The sequence below is a fragment of the Petaurus breviceps genome, unplaced genomic scaffold (genome assembly GCF_028583685.1).
Source record: "Petaurus breviceps papuanus isolate PSGF00001 unplaced genomic scaffold, PetGlider_PUasm1.0 184, whole genome shotgun sequence".
NCBI classification, from domain to species: domain Eukaryota; kingdom Metazoa; phylum Chordata; class Mammalia; order Diprotodontia; family Petauridae; genus Petaurus; species Petaurus breviceps.
Genome location: NW_027185793.1, coordinates 17,020,968 through 17,039,663, shown reverse-complemented (window position 1 = coordinate 17,039,663; position 18,696 = coordinate 17,020,968). Strand labels below are relative to the sequence as shown.

Here is an 18,696-nt window from a genome sequence, read left to right as displayed (position 1 = left end):
AATCAGTGTTTTATCCTGGATGAACATCTTTGCTAAGAGTGGAAGCTGGTGCCTTAGTGAATAGAGTTCTAGGCCTGGAGTCAGGAAAACTTGAGTTGAAATCCGTCTTCAGACACTTATTAGCAGTGTGATCCTGGGCAAGACACTTTACCTCTCTTTGCAAGATGGGGATAATAATAGTAATACCTACCTTGCATGGTTCTTGTGAGTATCAAATGAGGTGATATTTGTAAAAGTGCTTAGCTCAGTGCCTGGTACATAGTAAGGCCTATATAATTCTTATTCCCTTCTTTCTCTACTGTAACTAAGTCTCTCTCACTCTCTTTTTTTTTAACTGTTAGGCAGTTTACATATTTCTCATTTTGTTTCCATTTCAGATCAAAAATGCCAGGAGGGGCAGCCAGGTAGCACAGCGAGTAAGAGCATCGGCTCCAGTGTTGAGAAGACCTGGAGATCAAATCCCGGACTCAGACACTTAGCACCCACCCAGAAACACCTGGCTGTATAACCTTGAGCAAGTTACTTAACCCCAATTGCTTAGGGGCGGCCAGGTGGCTCAGCTAGTAAGAGCACCGGCTCCAGTGTCAGGATGACCTGGATCAAATCTGGGCTCAGATACTCAGCACCACACCCAGAAATAACTGGCCGTGTAACCTTGAGCAAGTTACTTAACCCCAATTGCTCTTAAAAAAAATGCCAGGAGACTGGACTGAGTCAAGTCAGACATATGGTCTATCAAGTCATTATAGTTCAATGTTTATTTCATATTATAACATTCCTTAGGAAAAATATGGATATATTTAGATCTCCCTTTCTCTATGCCCCCAATCTATTGATTACTTGGATTATTCTGATCATAGCTGGAGCTTCAAAGGATATATAGTCACTCCCGCCACCAATTTGGATAAGGTGCTATCCACACATGAAAGGAATTTGAATGGCAGTTCCCCTTTGTGCTGTATGATATTGCCAAACTCAGCTACCACCATTATATATAGCTATAGAATAACTCAAGTCTTTGCATGCATTCCAGATATGTGACTATAGAGTTTCTTTTCCTTACACCTTGCAAGTGTTCAGATACAGGGCCTTTAAGGTTTTTCATTAAATAAATCCATAAGTACTATAGAAGATATATGACATGACTGTCTCAGACCTGTATAGTTTTCCTCAGGAGAGCAATAATACTTTACTAAGAAAGTTCCTAATTTGTTCTTATATTTCCCTCTGTAATAAGGAATTTTATCTGGGGCCTAAGTATGTATGCACTTGCTCTGTGCCATTCAGGGGACCTATCCCAGGATTGTCATGATGTTCCTCTATGTAACAAGGCAACTATCCCTTGCCATATGGGACCCAGCTTCAGCCCGACCTTTGGGTGAGCTGTTCACTTCTGATATAATAGAGTTAGCTTTGGACCCCTTCCCTGTCCATTTTTACCCCAAATTTTAAAAACTTCCTTGTCAGTACCTCTTATTAAGTTCTTGACTAACTCCTACACAGAAGGGAGTGTATATATTAGTTTGCAGAAACTGTTCCCTACTGTTCAATTACTTGGTATTTTTTCAAATTATCCATTAGATTCTTTTTATTCAATAGATCTAATAATTCATAGAGTACTAAGTATACTCCCCAAACCTAATCTAACATTATAATCTTCCAAATGCACAGTCAAATCTGGGATTTGTTAACAGATGAGACTGCATTGTGTAGTTGAAAGGAACTAGCCCTCAGTAAATATGATTTTCCTCTATATGAATCTGGGGAATTAGCCCTTGTCTTGAACTCTCCCTCTTCTCCATTGCCCTAATCATATAATGTCTTTATTTTTATTCTCTCTGGGTCCACTATTATAATTAGGAGACTCTTTTGAATTTCTTTTTTTTTTTAAAGCAATTGGGGTTAAGTAACTTGCTCAATGTTACACGGCCAGTTTGTGTGTGTGTGTGTGTGTGTGTGTGTGTGTGTGTGTATGTGGGTGTGAAGTATCTGAGGCTGGAACTGATTCCAGGTCTCCCGACTCTGGGGCCAGCACTCTTATTCACTGTGCCACATGGCCGCCTCCTCTTTTGAATTTCTAATACAAAAGTATTACATATATTAAATATATTAATGCCTATCTTTAAAATGTTTTCAAACTTGAAAAACAGTAATGCTAAACTATTCCTAAAACATGGTCTCTATAGTACTAAAAATAAAATATGTATGTGTAATAAATATGAATTAAATAGTAAAACAGAAAAGTTACTGTCATTACTCATCAATGGTACTATCAAGAACATTACTTATAGAATTCTTTCCCTATGGGAAATGGAAAAAAAAGATTCAACAATTTTCCATACTGTATATTTCAAAAACAGGGAAAGGAAATAAGCATTTATGTACCACCTACTGTGTAGCAGATGCTATGCTAAGCATGTTTTCAAATATTATCTCATTTGGTCCTTATAATAACTATGATATAGATGCTATCACTAGCCCTAAGTTTGAGGAAACTAAGGAAAGCAGAAGTTAAGCGATTTGCCCAGGATTATGCAGCTTGTGAAGGACAGATTTGAACTCATGTGTTTCTGACTTTTGGCCTAGGGCTCTATCCACTGTACTACTAAGTGCCTCTAACAGCCTTATAAAGGTTGTACACCCTTCTTCTTGTTCCCATATTCAAACTTATCATCCTGAGTTCTAGAATAATGTAATGGAACATTTGCATATTTCCTCAATAATTAATAAAATTTTGACATAACCTCCTGTTGAACGAATCTTAGAGACCTACTCCAGTTCATCAAATTGTTTGTTTAATAACCAGAAGAAATCTTTTTCCTCCAATAGTAGATAGTCATTTCATATAGATAACTTTTTAATCTGTTAAGATTAAATAAATATTAGTTACTGGCTATGTAACTTTAACAACATAATCAATAATTATAGGTATTAAAAAAAACTACTTACAATTATTTAGTTGTAAGAATGAACACTACAGGCAGGCAACTTCTACTTTTTTCTGAAAAGACAGTTCCATCATTCAGTTCACTCAGGATACCAATCTAAGTCTCTTTTCAGGGATTTTCTTTTTGTTGTTGTTTTATAAGAATTTTGTTATCACCTGATTGGTGAAGTTTTGAATACAAGAAGGCTAAGGGAAGCTGTTAAAGAAAGTTTCTTCCTCTTTTCAATGTGAATACTGTTGCATTATAAATACATCGGCCATATGATTATTGGGGTATATTTTGTTTAAAAAAACCTAGAAAATAATAATAGTAAATGACTTACTGTTGGGAGAAAAGCATGGTAAAATCCTCTTAGGAGTTCTTTGTCTCTGAGGTTCTTCGGGATGATGTATACTGACAGGATGTTGCAAAACTCTGCAGCACTGCCATTTAAGGACCTCTCCCACCCAAAGTGGAAAAAGGAAACTTTTGGAATAGTAAGTGGACATTATTTGGGATCATTTTTTTTAAGTAATTGGGGTTAAGTAACTTGCCCAAGGTTACACGGCCAGGTATTTCTGAGTGAGTGCTAAGTGTCTGAGCCCAGATTCGATCCCCAGGTCATCCCGACACTGGGGCCAGTGCTCTTACTTGCTGTGCTACCTGGCCACCCCTGTTTGGGATCATTTGAAAACTCATGTAATTGTATCTTTTAATGCTATTATTTTGAACCAGCTATTTACTATGCGTGAACTCGGGGTGAAGAAGTGAAAGCAGTAGTACAAGGCTAACCAGGTCTCTTAAGGAGAGTGCTGAAGAATGATGGGGAATTTGAGTTAACCTCTTCCACCTGGTGAAAGGAATGAGGGGGAGGCACAGCGGTTACAGCTGGGCCCCACCGGCAACAGCCCTAGGTCCCTGGGCACCCTGAAGCCCACCTCTCTAGGCAAGCAAATGAATCTCTCCTCTCAAACCCCTTGCTTGTGTGGAGTCCTTGCTCCCACACCACCAGAACCTGGAATTTCTGCTCCAACTTCCCTGAAGCCAAGCAACCCCTATCAAGCCACCCACTAAATCCCCCTCCTCAATGGCCCCCTGACCTTTAATTCAGGTGTTAGACTCTACAACCTCCCCCGGTTTAGTCCCTACTAAGTTGTGCCCTCTTCTCCCTTCCCAAATTGACTACCCTCACAACCAGGCTCTGCAACTGTGGGGAGAGGAGAAAAAGAGAGGGAAAAATGAGGTCAGAAGTCAGCCAGCCTCTGCACTTGATAAACCCAATCTTCTCTCAATAATTGTTGTGTGATTTGAAAATGCAATTAATGTAATCTGAAAGTTTACTGTTTATGTTATTATTGTTTTTCTAAATTGTAGTAAAATTATCTTATATTGTAAAAAAAATAATTTTATTTACAGAGCAATTATACAATTTCATTGCGTAATATTAAGCCATTTACTTATCACATTTATAAGAAAACTTTCCAAGCAGCAAATATCACTGCCATTTTGATTTATAAACCTAAAAAAAACCAAAACCATCACAATGATAAATTTTTATTTTTCAACCTTTAAAAGTTCTTATTTTAGACAGATTCTTGAACTGGTGGTTCATAGCCATCAGCCCTTTCTACTTTTGTGCCTGTTTCATCTCCTGAAGGTTTTCCAGAGCTACCCACCTGCACCATGAAGCTCCATTAGCTTTCCCAATTCAAATTTGGGCTTCTTGAGCATCTTGACTTTTCAGACAAATACATCATGAAGAGGGTAAATGGACTGGCAAGCCTTTTCCGTCTTTTCCAATGCTTTCTGGAATCAGTTTATTGACAACTCCTTTCAAGTCATTTGTCTGCACCTTTCAGGTCATGATTTTCATTATTTTCTTACGAATTTGACAGACCTGTTGGTGCTGGGCATAAGAGGTCTTATGGATCTGGTTGTTGTACTGTTTGGTAAAACCAACACAAAAGACCAAGTACCCATCAGCAGTTTTGACATCAACGTAGGCTTCAATCATGGTCTGCCACTTTTTGACCACGGAGCACATCTTGTCCCGGGTAAGGTCCATTCCATGGAAATTAGTCAAACAGTTTTTACCCTGAACATCTTCAGTAATTAACTTGAACTTAGGAAAAACAACCTCATCATTCTGCAGATCAGTAAGGCTCACTTCAAAAACTCGAGCCTTGAGATCGTCAGAGGCAATTTTTGTTCCTTGAGTCTTTGTAACCAGTGTCTTGCCAATATTTTGAATGTTGAACATAACTGGTGCTTTTACATCATACCAACCCTTCTTCAAAAATGGATCAACCACTTTCTTCTTGGCTCCTTTTTTGCCGCCTTTGGTGAGGCGCTTATTCTTGCCCACTGCCATGATCCCACTCTGAGAGTCAAAACAAAACAAAACAAAACACAAAACACCAGGAATTTTCTTAATCTTCTTTGCAAGATAAAGCTTAAAATGGTTCCATTAAGAAAGAAAACCTTTCTATCACCTTTCTCTCTTACCTCTCCAGCTTCTCTCAAACCATGACAATATCTTTTACTGCTCTAAAGTCACCACCCTAAACTTTCTCTTCAAACTGACAGTTAAAACTTTCATTTCCACATCTGGCTCCTTAAAAGGCAGTAATAGTAATTGTGGAATCTGCAGGAGAGCCCTTTTGGAACAGTTTCACAAGGAAAAGAAAAATTTACATTTTAAAAAATTATTCATTGTCATAGTGACCTCATTTTCATTTTGTTTTTCTTTGAGGATTTATGTTTATAGCTTACTTTTAAAATGTAACTTTTGTATTTAATCTTTCTAAACTAGAACATTTTTCCCATCCTTTATAATTTTTATTTTGCTCTTTCTTTTTTTTTGGCCTGCCTTTATTCCATTTCCTCATCTTTAAACTCATTGTTCTAATGCTCCCTTCATTGCCATTCGACAAATATTTATTAAAGACTACTATGTGCAGAACACTGTACTTATGTCCAGAAGGAGAGTAATAAAAAAATTTAGAGTTTTTACAGGAGCTTACTATCTCATGGAAATATATACTCCAATACTACAATTCCTGCAAGGATCAATGATCTCATCAATTCAAGTACTCATTTAAATAATTTAGATCACAACTCATCCATGCCTGCTCATACTGTGCAACTCTTGTCCATGTCCTTCCTTAAATGAATCATATATGAGTGCTACACAAATGAAATAATTAAAAGTATAAAGTCCTAAGTATATAAACTGTAACAACAGACTTGCTATGGAATTTGATAGGAGGCACAGGACATATTTAGCTCAGCAAGTCTAGGAAGGCTGTGTGGAGAAAGGTATTATTTCAGTAGGGTCTGGAAGGATGCGTAGGATTTCAACATGTAGAGATGGGAAGGGAAAGCATTTTGGGTATTGGGAAAATCAAATATAAAATGCCTTTGCGGTTTATTGATTATTTATCTTAGATACTAAACTCATAAAAAATGTAAGGCAAAGATTTTTTTTTCTATTTGACTATTTCCATTCTTACCTAGGTATGTAATTTTGTCTATGCAGAAGTTTCTCCTTTTCATGTAATCAAAGTTATTGTTTCAACTTTTGCAACTGTCTCTATTTCTTGTCTGTTTTAAGAATACATCTGCAATCCATAGCCGTGAGAAGTATATTATCTACTTCTAATTCTAAATAGTATAATCTTTAATGTTAAGCCTGTATATTATGAATATAATAGAATATATAATATAATATAATAGAATGTATGTTTTGAATGCCATGGATAAGTTCACTCACCTTGGTAGTGTACTTTCCAGGGATGTACACATTGAAAATGAGGTTGACACATGTATTGCCAGAGCTAGATCAGTGTTTGAAAGGCTCTGAAGGAAAGTATGGGAGAGAAAAGGTATTAGACTGACTACCAAACTGAGAGTCTACAGAGCCATTGTGTTGACCTCATTGTTGTATGCCTGTGAAACCTGAACAGTCTACCAGCACCATTCCAGGAAACCGAATCACTTCCATCTGAATTGCCTTTGGAAGATTCTGAAGATCACCTGGCAGGATAAGGTACCAGACATTGAAGTCCTCACTCGAACTAAGCTGCCAAACATCCAAACTCTGCTTCAAAGAGCACAACTCCGATGGGCTGGCCATGTTGTTCGAATGCAAAACGTATACTTGCCAAAAAACGGTTTCATGGAGAACTCACACAGGTCAAGTGCTCACATGGTGGTCAGAAGAAGTGATACAAGGACGCACTCAAAGTCTCTCTTAAGAACTTTGAAATTGATTGTGTGACATGGTAGACACTGGCACAGGATCGCTCAGCATGGTGTGTCCACATCAGAGAAAAGTGCTGTGCTCTGTGACCCAAGTAGAATTGAAACAGCTCAAAGGAACTGCAGGATGTGCAAATTTAAAGTATTCACACCAAATGTTCACACAGACTATTTGTGCCTGACCTGTGATAGAGCATTCCAAGTTCACATTGGTCTGATCAGCCAGTATGACCATGGAAAGTAATTTTGGTCCTCTTCAAGAATGAAAGACAACAACCAACCAACCATTATAGAATATGGTATAAGGTGCTGATCTGAGCCTAATTTTTACCGGACTGCTTTCCATTTTTTCTCAGCAGTTTTTACTGAATAAAAAAATTTTTTTCCCAGGTAATTTCTGTTCTCATTTTATCAAAAAATGGGTTGTTGAGTTGCATTGTTTCTTATTCTCCCTTGTCTAGTCTCTGGCATATTGTAGTCATGTACAGATTCCTAGATCCAATAATACCTGGCCAAATCAAAGATTACAATATCAGTCAACTCATTTTGGTGTACAGAACAGTGATATGGATTGGAACTTTTTCCCTTCCATCAAATACTTTCTTTTTTTATTTTTTGAGAACTCAGTAGTAACAAAAATCATGTCGACAATAAAAAGAGAAAAGCAAATAGAAGAGGTAACTGTCATATCCTAATTGTAGTTTCAAGAGATTAAAACTTTTTTGTCATCACTCTTTAATAACAAATAAGGAGACAAATTATTACAAATGCAAATCTTCTGTAGATAATTATGCAGGATATTTCAATTGAGGTCCAATTCCAGATAATGTATAAGAAAATAACTGACATTTATATATTACTTAAAGTTTTCAAAGTTCTTTGAATATATTACCTCATTTGTTCCTCAAAACAATCTTAGTTATTAGCCTTGGATTCTGTGACTTGCCATATCATATGAGTAGTGTCTGAGACGAAATTTGAACTCAAGTCTTTCATAATTCCAAAGACAGTATTCTATGTATTGATCCACCTCACTGCTTCCACGTGTATGATTGAGGCAGTGAGATGGTTCAGCAGATAAAGTTGGACCTGTAGTCAGGAAGACCTGAGTTCAAATCCAGCCCCAGACAAATTCTGGGATAAGTCATTCAATCTGTTATCTCATCTGTAAAACTGGAATAAGAATAACTGGTTGTTGTGAAGATAAAATAAGATGATGCTTATAAAACATTCTGTAAACCTTAATGCTCTACATAAAGGCTGTTATGAGTTTTGTTACCACAACCATAGTTGACGGTGTTAGCACTTATATAGAACTTTGATGTTTGCCAATAATGATTTTCCTTACTTGAAAATATTTTAAGCCATATATGTACATGAACCATGAACCTTGATTATTGATTACAAATTCAATTTGTTTTCATTAATCTTTCTACAAAGTAATACTGCTAACAGGAACAGAAGTTACACTTAAAATCTTACGTCATTCAAATCATAGCAGAAGGTACTGGAATGGCTGTTAGGCTTACATAAGAGGTTCTAGCTCTTGAGGATGCATTTCTTAAACTTGACAAAAAAATACTAGAGATTCTACTAGTTTTATGTACTGATACTACCCACTTTACAATACTTATTACTACTTTCACATAAAATTAAGAAACCCCCTCTAAAATCTGTTTCCATTGAATAACAATCCCCAGTTCTAAAACATAATTTCTAATATTAATACCATTTTATGTACAACATTCATTCATTCAGCAGTAACAAAAAATTTAGGGACAAGGTATTGTGTTAGGTGCTAGGGGAATTACAAAGATGTAGATCAGGATCTCTGCTGAGAGCAGTAGAAAGGTGAATCATAGGTACATAATACAAATTAGAAAATAAATTATAAATGCACAAGGAATATAAAATCCTATGAAATCAGGTGGATAAAAATCATTTCTAACTGGGTGGTCATAGAAAAAGAAATAGTTGAGCTAGGCTTTAGAGAATGAAAAATCTATGTGGTCATATTACATTTTTGTAATGATAGTTATGATTCTTGTCAGTTTAATTCTGATTTAATAATTTTTTGATTGGGTCACCATTATTCTAATTCTATTTCCTTAAAATGCATAATGTATAAATGAATGGTGGATGTAAGAGGCAATGGGGAGAATGAAAGCAAAGAAAAAAGAGAGCAAAAAAGTAGATTCTCTTTAACATTATATTTTAAAACTATCCTGTATTATTTGGGACACTTATTTAGCAGGAGTAGATAAAAATATATATGCACCTCCCTCTAGTAATAATTTATATCAATATTAAAGAATGGGAACTTAATGATTATTGCAATCAGTTCTTCAAATATGTAGAATGTATATATAATGTTCTCTTGGATGACAAGTCTAATATTTGGCTTAATGGTTAACTGTGTTATAGCTAACTTATAGCTGTATTGTGGGAAGAATGATTTGGAGTTATTTTATAGATTAAATATCATCTCGTCCAAATCTATCCTCTTTACAGATGAAGAAACCAGGACCTAAAAAGACTGATTTGCTTAAAGTCAAATCGTTAGTAACTGTGGCATATCTAAACCTATATGGATAATACACTGCAGTATAAAGGGCTTCTGCTATTCAAAATGTAGAGGCAGAAAAAGTCAACTTCACCTCATGTCATTTACATTCCAAACAACCTTGTTTTATGTGCTGTTTGCCATACCCTGCTCTTTGTCATCCTCTCTCTGTGCCTTTGCTCCAACGCCTAGAACACTCTTTCTCCTCCCTTCCATTTCTTGGAATCCTTACATCCCTTTAAGGCTCAGTTCAATTGCTATATCCTACAAAAAGGAACCTCTCTCGATTCCCTCACTTGTTGGTTTTTAACTCACTTCTGAAATTATTTTTGGATGTATTTTATACTTATTTGTGTAAAATATAAGCTCCTTGAGGGCAGAGACTGTCATATTATTTAGGTAGCAGGGTATTCCTCAAAGATCATCAACAGCACTTTGTACAAATAAAGTATTCTTAAAAAGGATACTGTGGTTTGAGCTTATTTGTAAAGAGATGGGTGTATAGACAAGCAAAAATTTGAAGCAGCAAATTACGTGATTTATTAAGAAACAAATTTTATTCATTAAGAAACAAATGCCATTCAGGAATGGTAAATGAAATTACTATTATTTTTATTTAACTACATTTTGTGGATTAGTATGACCTCTTGTGTTGAAAAAGGAAACTCCAGTACTTTTGCACCTTGCTAGGAAGATCAAGGAAGCAAATCTGATTTTCTGAAATTTTTATCACTTTCCTCATTCTTCCCTTTTTATGTCTCCCTCAAATATTTATTAACTACTATGTGTAAGGCATTATCTATGAAACTATATTGTTTATACTCAAGCATAGACACATACATACAAATTATATAAATGACATAGATACAAAATAAAGTAATGAACAAAAAGAGATGGGAAGCAGTGTAGCGTTGACAATTACTTTGTAAAGATTTTTCATGTCAACCTTATGTTGACAGAAAATAGAAATAACAAAAATATGAAGATTCTAAACTTCACATCTAATAATATTATAAATCAAAACTCAATATGATTATATTACTAACATTTTAAGTAATGCATGACTGTATGACAAAGTTATGATGACAGCATAAAGCAATGAAACACTAAATTATTAATAGACCAATAAGTATCTCATCAAGACTATAGTAATGCATTTTCAAAATATACAGTAGTCAGATGTTATCAACAGCTAAAGGTATGATAAGTCTGAATTCCATTTTTTTTCCTTTTTGGCAATCCATAATACCATCTTCTTATTCTCCTGTACACATGTTGCATCCTTTAATGAAAACTCTATATTTTAATACTTCAAAAATCTTTTATTTTATTGGTATGGGCATCCAACACAAATTTTAACCTTACTAGGACTTCAGGAGTTTTCAGATGAAACAAACATTAATAACAAAAATATTATCACCATTTAGTGGCCAGGCTTAAGACCACAGGGCTAGTTTTGGTAACAGATAAACAATTAATTTCCTGGTGGTATTCAAAACTTTTCAGAATCATCAGGACTTGTGCTCCATTGGCACAGTCTTCCTTAACCCAGGATCATATCATGCAACAATTAGGAATCAGATCAGAACTTTAATGAAGCCTTATCAATAAAAGTAAATAACAAGCACCTCCTAGTTTAATTGCAAAACAATAATTCCTATGCTGTAATAGAAAATATAAGTGGCAAGAAAAGATAATGAGGAGGGGTGGCTAGGTGGCACGATGAATAGAGCACCTGCCCTGGAGTCAGGAGGACCTGAGTTCAGATCTAGCCTCAGACACTTAACACTTACTAGTCGTGTGACCTTGGGCAAGTCACTTAACCCCAAATACCCTGCCTTCCCCCTCAAAAAAAAGATAATGAGGCTACTATCATCTTGTGCAATAAAGAGATTTTTTTTCACAACTGCATCCACCATTCTGGAAATTGTCTGACACCAAGAAACAGTCGCTCTTTTCCCTAAGAAATGTTATGAGATATTGAAGAATCTGCCTACTGTAATGCTGTAAGATATAATTATGAGAATTCTTTGGATTTCTACAAGCTCTTTCTTTCATCTTTGATTCTGAAAAGTTAAGAAAATACTAGTTAATTACACAAGACAACATCTCTGAAGTATTCAGATCTTTGGAGATGGTTCTATTCAAGCACATAGAATAACTGAAAAAATACTGTGCTAATTTTATTTTAATTGGAAAACTAAATAGAGTGAAAATAGGTTATGTGTATGAAAACCTCTTCTCCATTTAGATGGTTTTATTTTTAAAACAAATTATTTAGGGTCTACTCAGCGCAGCAGCAGCCCTCCTCTCTCCACAGTGGTCAGCTACAACCCCCCGACTCCCCAGCAACCATGTCAAAGGGACCTGCAGTTGGCATTGATCTTGGCACCACTTACTCCTGTGTGGGAGTCTTCCAACATTGGAAAGTAGAGATCATTGCTAATGACCAAGGAAACAGGACCACCCCAGGTCGCCTTCACCAACACAGAATGTTTAATTGGTGATGCTGCAAAGAATTAAGTCGCAATGAACCCCACCAACACAGTTTTTGATGCCAAACATCTGATTGGTCGCAGATTTATGATGCAGTTGTACAATCAGACATGAAGCATTGGCCTTTTATGGTGGTGAATGACACAGGCAGGCCTAAGGTCTAAGTGGAGTACAAAGGGGAGACCAAAAGTTTCTAACCAGAGGAAGTATCTTCTATGGTCTTGACCAAGATGAAAGAAATTGCCAAAGCTTACCTTGGGAAGACTGTCACAAATGCTGTGGTCACAGTACTAGCCTATTTCTTTTTTCTTAAAGCAATCAGGGTTAACTTGCTCAAGGTTACATGGCCAGGTGTTTCTGGGTGGGTGCTAAGTGTCTGAGCCCGGATTCGATCCTCAGGTTATCCCGACACTGGAGCCAGTGCTCTTACTCACTGTGCTACCTGGCTGCCCTTTACCAGCCTATTTCAGTGATTCCCAGTGTCAGGCCACCAAAGATGCTGGAACCATAGCTGGTCTCAAGGTGCTCTGAATCATCAATGAGCCAACTGCTGCTGCTATTGCTTATGGCTTAGACAAAAAAGGTTGGTGCCGAGAGAAATGTGTTGATCTTTGATCTTGGAGGTGGTACTTTTGATGTCTCCATTCTTACCATTGAAGATGGCATCTTTGAGGTCAAGTCCACAGCTGGGGACACACACTTGGGTGGGGAGGACTTTGACAACTGAATGGTCAACCATTTCATTGCCGAGTTCAAGCGAAAGCACAAGAAGCACATCAGTGAGAACAAGAGGGCTGTTAGCCGTCTATGCACTGCTTGTGAACATGCAAAGTGTACCCTCTCTTCCAGTACCCAGGCCAGTATTGAGATTGATTTCCTCTATGAAGGTATAGACAGACTTCTATACATCAATCACCAGAGACCGTTTCGAAGAGCTGAATGTTGATCTCTTCCGTGGTACCCTGGACCATGTGGAGAAGGCCTTAAGAGATGCCAAGCTAGATAAGTCTCAGATTCATGACATCATCCTGGTGGGTGGTTCCACTTGAATCCCCCAAATCCAGAAGCTTCTGCAAGACTTCTTCAATGGCAAGTAGCTCAATAAGAATATCAATCCTGATGAGGCTGTTGCTTATGGTGCAGCTGGCTGCCATTTTGTCTGGAGATAAATCTGAGAATGTGCAGGACATGCTGTTGTTGGATGTCACTCCTCTTTCCCTTGGAATTGAAACTGCTGGTGGAGTTATGACCGTTCTGATCAAACGCAATACCACCATCCCCACCAAGCAGACACAGGTTTATGAAGGTGAGAGAGCAATGACAAAGGATAACAATCTGCTTGGCAAATTTGAGCTCACAGGAATTCCTCCAGCACCCAGGGGTGTTCCTCCAATTGAAGTAACATTTGACATTGATGCAAATGGCATCCTCAATGTTTCTGCTGTGGATAAGATCACCATCACCAATGATAAAGGATGTCTGAGCAAGGAAGACATTGAGCGTATGATCCAGGAGGCTGAGAAATACAAGGCTGAGGATGAAAAGCAGAGAGACAAGGTGTCTTCCAAGAATTCTCTTGAATCTTACGCTTTCAACATGAAAGCAACCGTAGAGGATGAAAAACTGCAAGGCAAAATTGGTGATGAAGACAAACAGAAGATCCTTGACAAATGTAATGAAATAATCAACTGGCTGGATAAGAACCAGACTGCTGAGAAGGAAGAATTTGAACATCAGCAGAAAGAATTGAAGAAGGTCTACAACCCCATAATTACTAAGCTGTACCAGAGTGCAGGAGGCATGCCTGGTGGGTTCCCAGGGGGTGGAGCAGCCCCATCTGGAGGTGCTTCTTCTGGACCCACCATTGAAGAGGTCGACTAAACACACCAGAAGAAAGAGCGTTCTTTCACACAGCTTTCCAAAAATTGAAGGACTCAAATTTGTAGCCAAGGCAGTAGCAGTTTAAAAGTAACATTTAAGCTATGGTGTAAATCTAGGCATTCTGAATACTTGAATGTGTGCAGAGGGAGAGAAAGGAACAACACTGTACTTTATCAGTACTGTAAACAAGTGGAAATCCAATTGTCTTGGAGAATAAAATCTATTTAAAATTGGCACCATAAAAAATAAATAAATTATTTAACACAAAAATATTGTGGATATTTGTTTTTCATTTATTCAGTATTCAGAGCTTACTGAGTTGATCTTGTGGCTTTTCATGGATACTAGACAATAACATAACAATGCACATAGATTTTCAAAACGAGAGGGAAGAAAAAGTATTGAAGCCTACAGAATTTAATCTCCTGGATAAATGAGTTTGATTTAAAAAATAATCCTTTGAAAGATAAGTATTGTTTCCTAATGAAACTTTTGGTTACAAAGATACAGAAAGCAGATGGTCCAATGACATTTGTCGCTTAGAAATTAATAGAGCATACTTGCTATAATCAGATATTAAGGGAGAAGATATTTCCTGGATCAGATTGCTCATGTGATTATAGAGTTCTTATATCTGAGAAGTAAGGATCCCCACCAATAAATTGTGACTGTCATATTTTGGACCAAGATAATGGGGAGAAAAATTCTGATAGTCAATGACAGTTTTTAAGTGGGAATAATTTGGCTAGCTCCCAAACATTCTTTTAACCATTTATCAAATGCAATAAAAATAAACAACTCTTCAATTCACATATTACATTTGCTAAAAGATCTACTAAAATGAATTATTCACTTTATACCTTGGAAAAAACACACAGAGAGAAACAGGCAGCAGGTGACCAACTTTAGGGATGTTGCAGAGTAGAATATCAAGAAATTGGATCCAGCTTAACCATTCAATTACTTAATGAAAGTGATCCTCTGCTCAGGTTATTTTTGCCAGTCCATTAAAACAAATCTCCATCATGCTTAAAGTCATTGTTTTCAAAGCAAATTTCCCAAAGACCAATATAGGAGTTTGCATCTATCTGACTTAGCCAGAATGTTAATTCAAAAGAAAGTCTGGGAGAGGGGCCAAGGAACTGCCACATTTAGAAACCAGACGGTCAATAAGAATTTATTAATTGCTTACTATTCACTGGGCTTTGTGCTAAGCTTTGGGTCTCCAAAGAAAGGCAAAAAATAGTGCCTGTCCTTGGGAAGCATACAATCTAATGGAAGCAGGAAGCAGCAAGCAGGCTGGGAAAATAAAATATTGTAATTTTTTAAATGAAAATTTACAATATTAAATTATTTATAATTAAAGTCCATACCTCCAGTTATTATTCGTTGTGAAAAGAGTTAGCAGTGCTAAAATGATCAATCACCTGGTGTGTGGCTACCCCTTCCTCATTTGCTAGTCAGCACTTTGCTCTTCTCAGTAGCTTTGCTCTCAATCACAACCAGGTTTTTCCGGAGAAAAGCTTCGAAACCCTAAAGTAACTCCTTCGTTCTTCTGGTGTCTGTGTTGCAGGTAGGCGGGACCAGCAAAGAGGGAAAAGGAGCTGGAACGGGAGCTGGAAGTACCACATCACTGGGATCCAGCATAAACTGAGATCTACTTCCCTGGACAGTTCCCCCACGTGGGCACAGTCTTCCCAGGATCAGGGAAAACCTAGTGATCTTTCAGGAAGCCAGGCAGCCAACTGGAGCCAGGGAAACCGAACCGAGTGGCCTGGGGCACCACCTCCTAGATGTTTCTAAAAAGGCGTAAATGTAAGGACGCAGTTACACTTTAGTGTTGGGAATCTCGCCCCAGCCCGGTCCCCCTTTCCAACTCCAGCACAGCCCAAGCATTTGTGGCTCCTCTACGGGATTATGGGCTTTAAGGGGGTCCGGAGAATTGCTTTGGAAGACCCCCGTGCCGTTCCCAAATCTCTCTTCAGCTCTAACAGCTAGCTCTAACAGTTAGCCTTTCCCGTTTTCCTCCTCAGTCAGATTGAAGACTGATATCTTAAGCTGGTTCTGAGCCGGCTACAGATGGGGGAAACACGCCTAACCAAGCGCCCATCTGGAAGGAAGACCCGAATCAAAGAATCAAGGTTACTGTGCCCAGAATTAGCATTTGTAGAAGGTTTGGCACGGCCACTGGCAGAACTTTTCTACCTAGTATCTGGTATCCTTGCAGTGACTGCTAAAACTATATCACCAAGGACAGTCAGCTTCTCTTTTTCAGGAGCGTGACTTAAGACAGGATGGGGGCGGCGGGGGGAGGGACGGGGTGAAGGAGAACAAGTCTAGGTTTGTCAGTAGAGGATCCAAATAAAGCGATTCCCATCCACCCCAGAACCCCATACTCCAATGCATACATACATACTTCCTTTTCCGAGATCCCCGAGGGCTTCCCCCTTCTGATCAGAGATTCTGAGAGCTAGAATGCACTGTAAATTCAACCAGTCAACCAGCAAGTATTAAATGCCTATTATGCACCAGGCATTGGGCTAGCAGCTGAGCATACAAGTAAAAGAATGATAAAACATCTTTACTACCAAGAACTTACATTCTAATGGAGAGAAAAATTAACATCTCAAAATATATACAGTATAAGCAAAAAATTGATGCATATAAATGTACACAAAAATTCGTTAATACAAGTTAATTTGGGAGGGAGGGCATTAGAAGATGTAGAAAGGCTTCATGCCGAAAGATGGTCCTTGAACTGCATTTTAAAGAGGTAAGGGGGGGGGGTGCATTCCAGGCACATGGGATAGCCAGTTCAAAAGCACAGAGATCAGAGATGGAGTGACGGAGGTGAGGAACCGAGACAAAACCAGTTTGGCTGAACGGAAGAATGAGGATGGGGAGACATGGAAGCAGGTGATCAGGGACTCCTTGCATAACTTGCACTACTCAAGGAGAGAGGCTAGTCCGGTGGTAATCCTCACCAGGTCTCGGCAACCACCCCGGAGTGTTTCTCCTCGCTGCGCCGAGGACAAACTCCCTCCGTTCCTCGTATTCATCCGTATCTAAGCAAGTGAAATCAGAGCAAGCTTTCTCACTCTTCCCGCTGCTTCTCAGGGGAGATGTGCGTTGCACCACTAGCATCCCTCCTCTCTCCCTTCGCAACCCAGTTCCACCAACTCCCCTTCCTCCTCCTCCCTCTGCCCCTCCCCCTCCTCTCCTCCAAGCCGAACACTGCAACTGCCTCTCCTTTACCCGCAGGTGATGTCATGCCCGTTGTTTTGGTGCGCCCAACCAATAGGACTCACCTCCTGGATTCTACAGGAGCCGGGATGGGCCCTTCCTCTCCCCAGCAGCAGGACTCCTCTCTCTCTACCATAACGCATTGCGCAGGGTGCACCACCGCCAGGTCTCCCTGCAGCTTTAATAGTTCTGTTATGGAAACCCCATTGCAGTTGCAGCGAGGCTTCTTTCCCGAGCAGCAGCAGCAGCAGCAGCAAAATCAGCAGCAGTCGCAGCAGCAGACCCAAGACAAACCGTGCCTCTCCTTCCCGCAGCACTCAAAGCCACAACCTTACTACCACCAGCAGCAGCAGCAGCCACAGATACACCAGTGGCAACCGGGCAGTAGCGGCAGCAGCTCATGCCTTCAGTGCAACAGCTGCGCCTCCTCCAGCGCCCAGGTGGCGGGGGGAAGGGTGGGGGATAATCTGCCTCTGCTGCTCCGCACCTCGTCACCCGGCAGCGCTTTTGGAACCCGCAACTCCTCGCCTGTTTCCACCTCATCCTGCTGCTGCTGTTCTTCTCGGAGGGGCAGTCAGCTCAATGTGAGTGAGTTGAACCCATCTAGCCATGCCAGTGTCCCCAGGAAGCAGCAGCAGCAGTTCCCACAGTACCAATACTCTTCCCAATACCACCCGTGCAGCTTGCAGCAGGCTGCCAGTCCCACTAGAAGCCTCAGAAGCGGCGGCGGTGGCAGCGGGCACCTCCACCACCATCGCCATCACCAGCAGCAGCAGCAGCAACTGCAGCAGGTTCGCCGGGAAAGCAACCCCTTCACTGAAATAGCCATGAGCAGTTGCAGGTACAACGGAGGAGTGATGCGTCCACTCAGCAACTTAAGCTCCTCCCGCAGGAACCTGCACGAGATGGACTCAGAGTCTCAGCCCCTGCAGCCCTCAGCCTCCGGTGGCTGCAGGTCCTCTTCCCCAGCTGCGGCCGTTCCTCCTCCCGCTGCTCTCCCCTCTTCCTCAGCCCCGGAGATAGTAGTGTCCAAACCCGAGCACAATAACTCCAACAACCTAGCGCTGTATGGGAACGGTGGGGGTGGGGGTAGTGGAGAAGGAGGAGGTGGGGGTGGGAGAAGCAGCGGACCAGGCAGCAGCGGGACCAAGTCTAGCAAGAAGAAAAACCAGAACATAGGTTACAGGCTAGGCCTTCGGAGAGCCTTGTTTGAGAAGAGAAAGCGGCTCAGCGATTACGCTCTCATCTTCGGCATGTTCGGGATTGTGGTCATGGTCATTGAGACTGAGCTGTCCTGGGGCGCCTACGACAAGGTACACTCTTCCA

At 39.6% G+C, this 18,696-nt stretch overlaps 1 protein-coding gene and 2 pseudogenes across 1 annotated transcript in view; 2 read left to right on the top strand and 1 right to left on the bottom strand.

Annotated features, from left to right (window-relative positions):
- Positions 1 to 4,460: 4,460 nt before the first annotated feature.
- Positions 4,461 to 6,975, bottom strand: LOC138161361 (small ribosomal subunit protein eS1-like; annotated as a pseudogene).
- Positions 6,976 to 12,356: 5,381 nt separating this feature from the next.
- LOC138161357 (heat shock cognate 71 kDa protein-like) lies at positions 12,357 to 14,135 on the top strand (annotated as a pseudogene).
- A 3,261-nt stretch (positions 14,136 to 17,396) lies between these two features.
- Positions 17,397 to 18,696, top strand: part of KCNN2 (potassium calcium-activated channel subfamily N member 2) — a 191,945-nt gene continuing 190,645 nt past the window's right edge. Inside the window, exon 1 of the mRNA XM_069088189.1 lies at positions 17,397 to 18,683. Coding sequence (XP_068944290.1) covers positions 17,397 to 18,683 — 1,287 coding nt within the window. The remainder of the gene's footprint in view (positions 18,684 to 18,696) is intronic.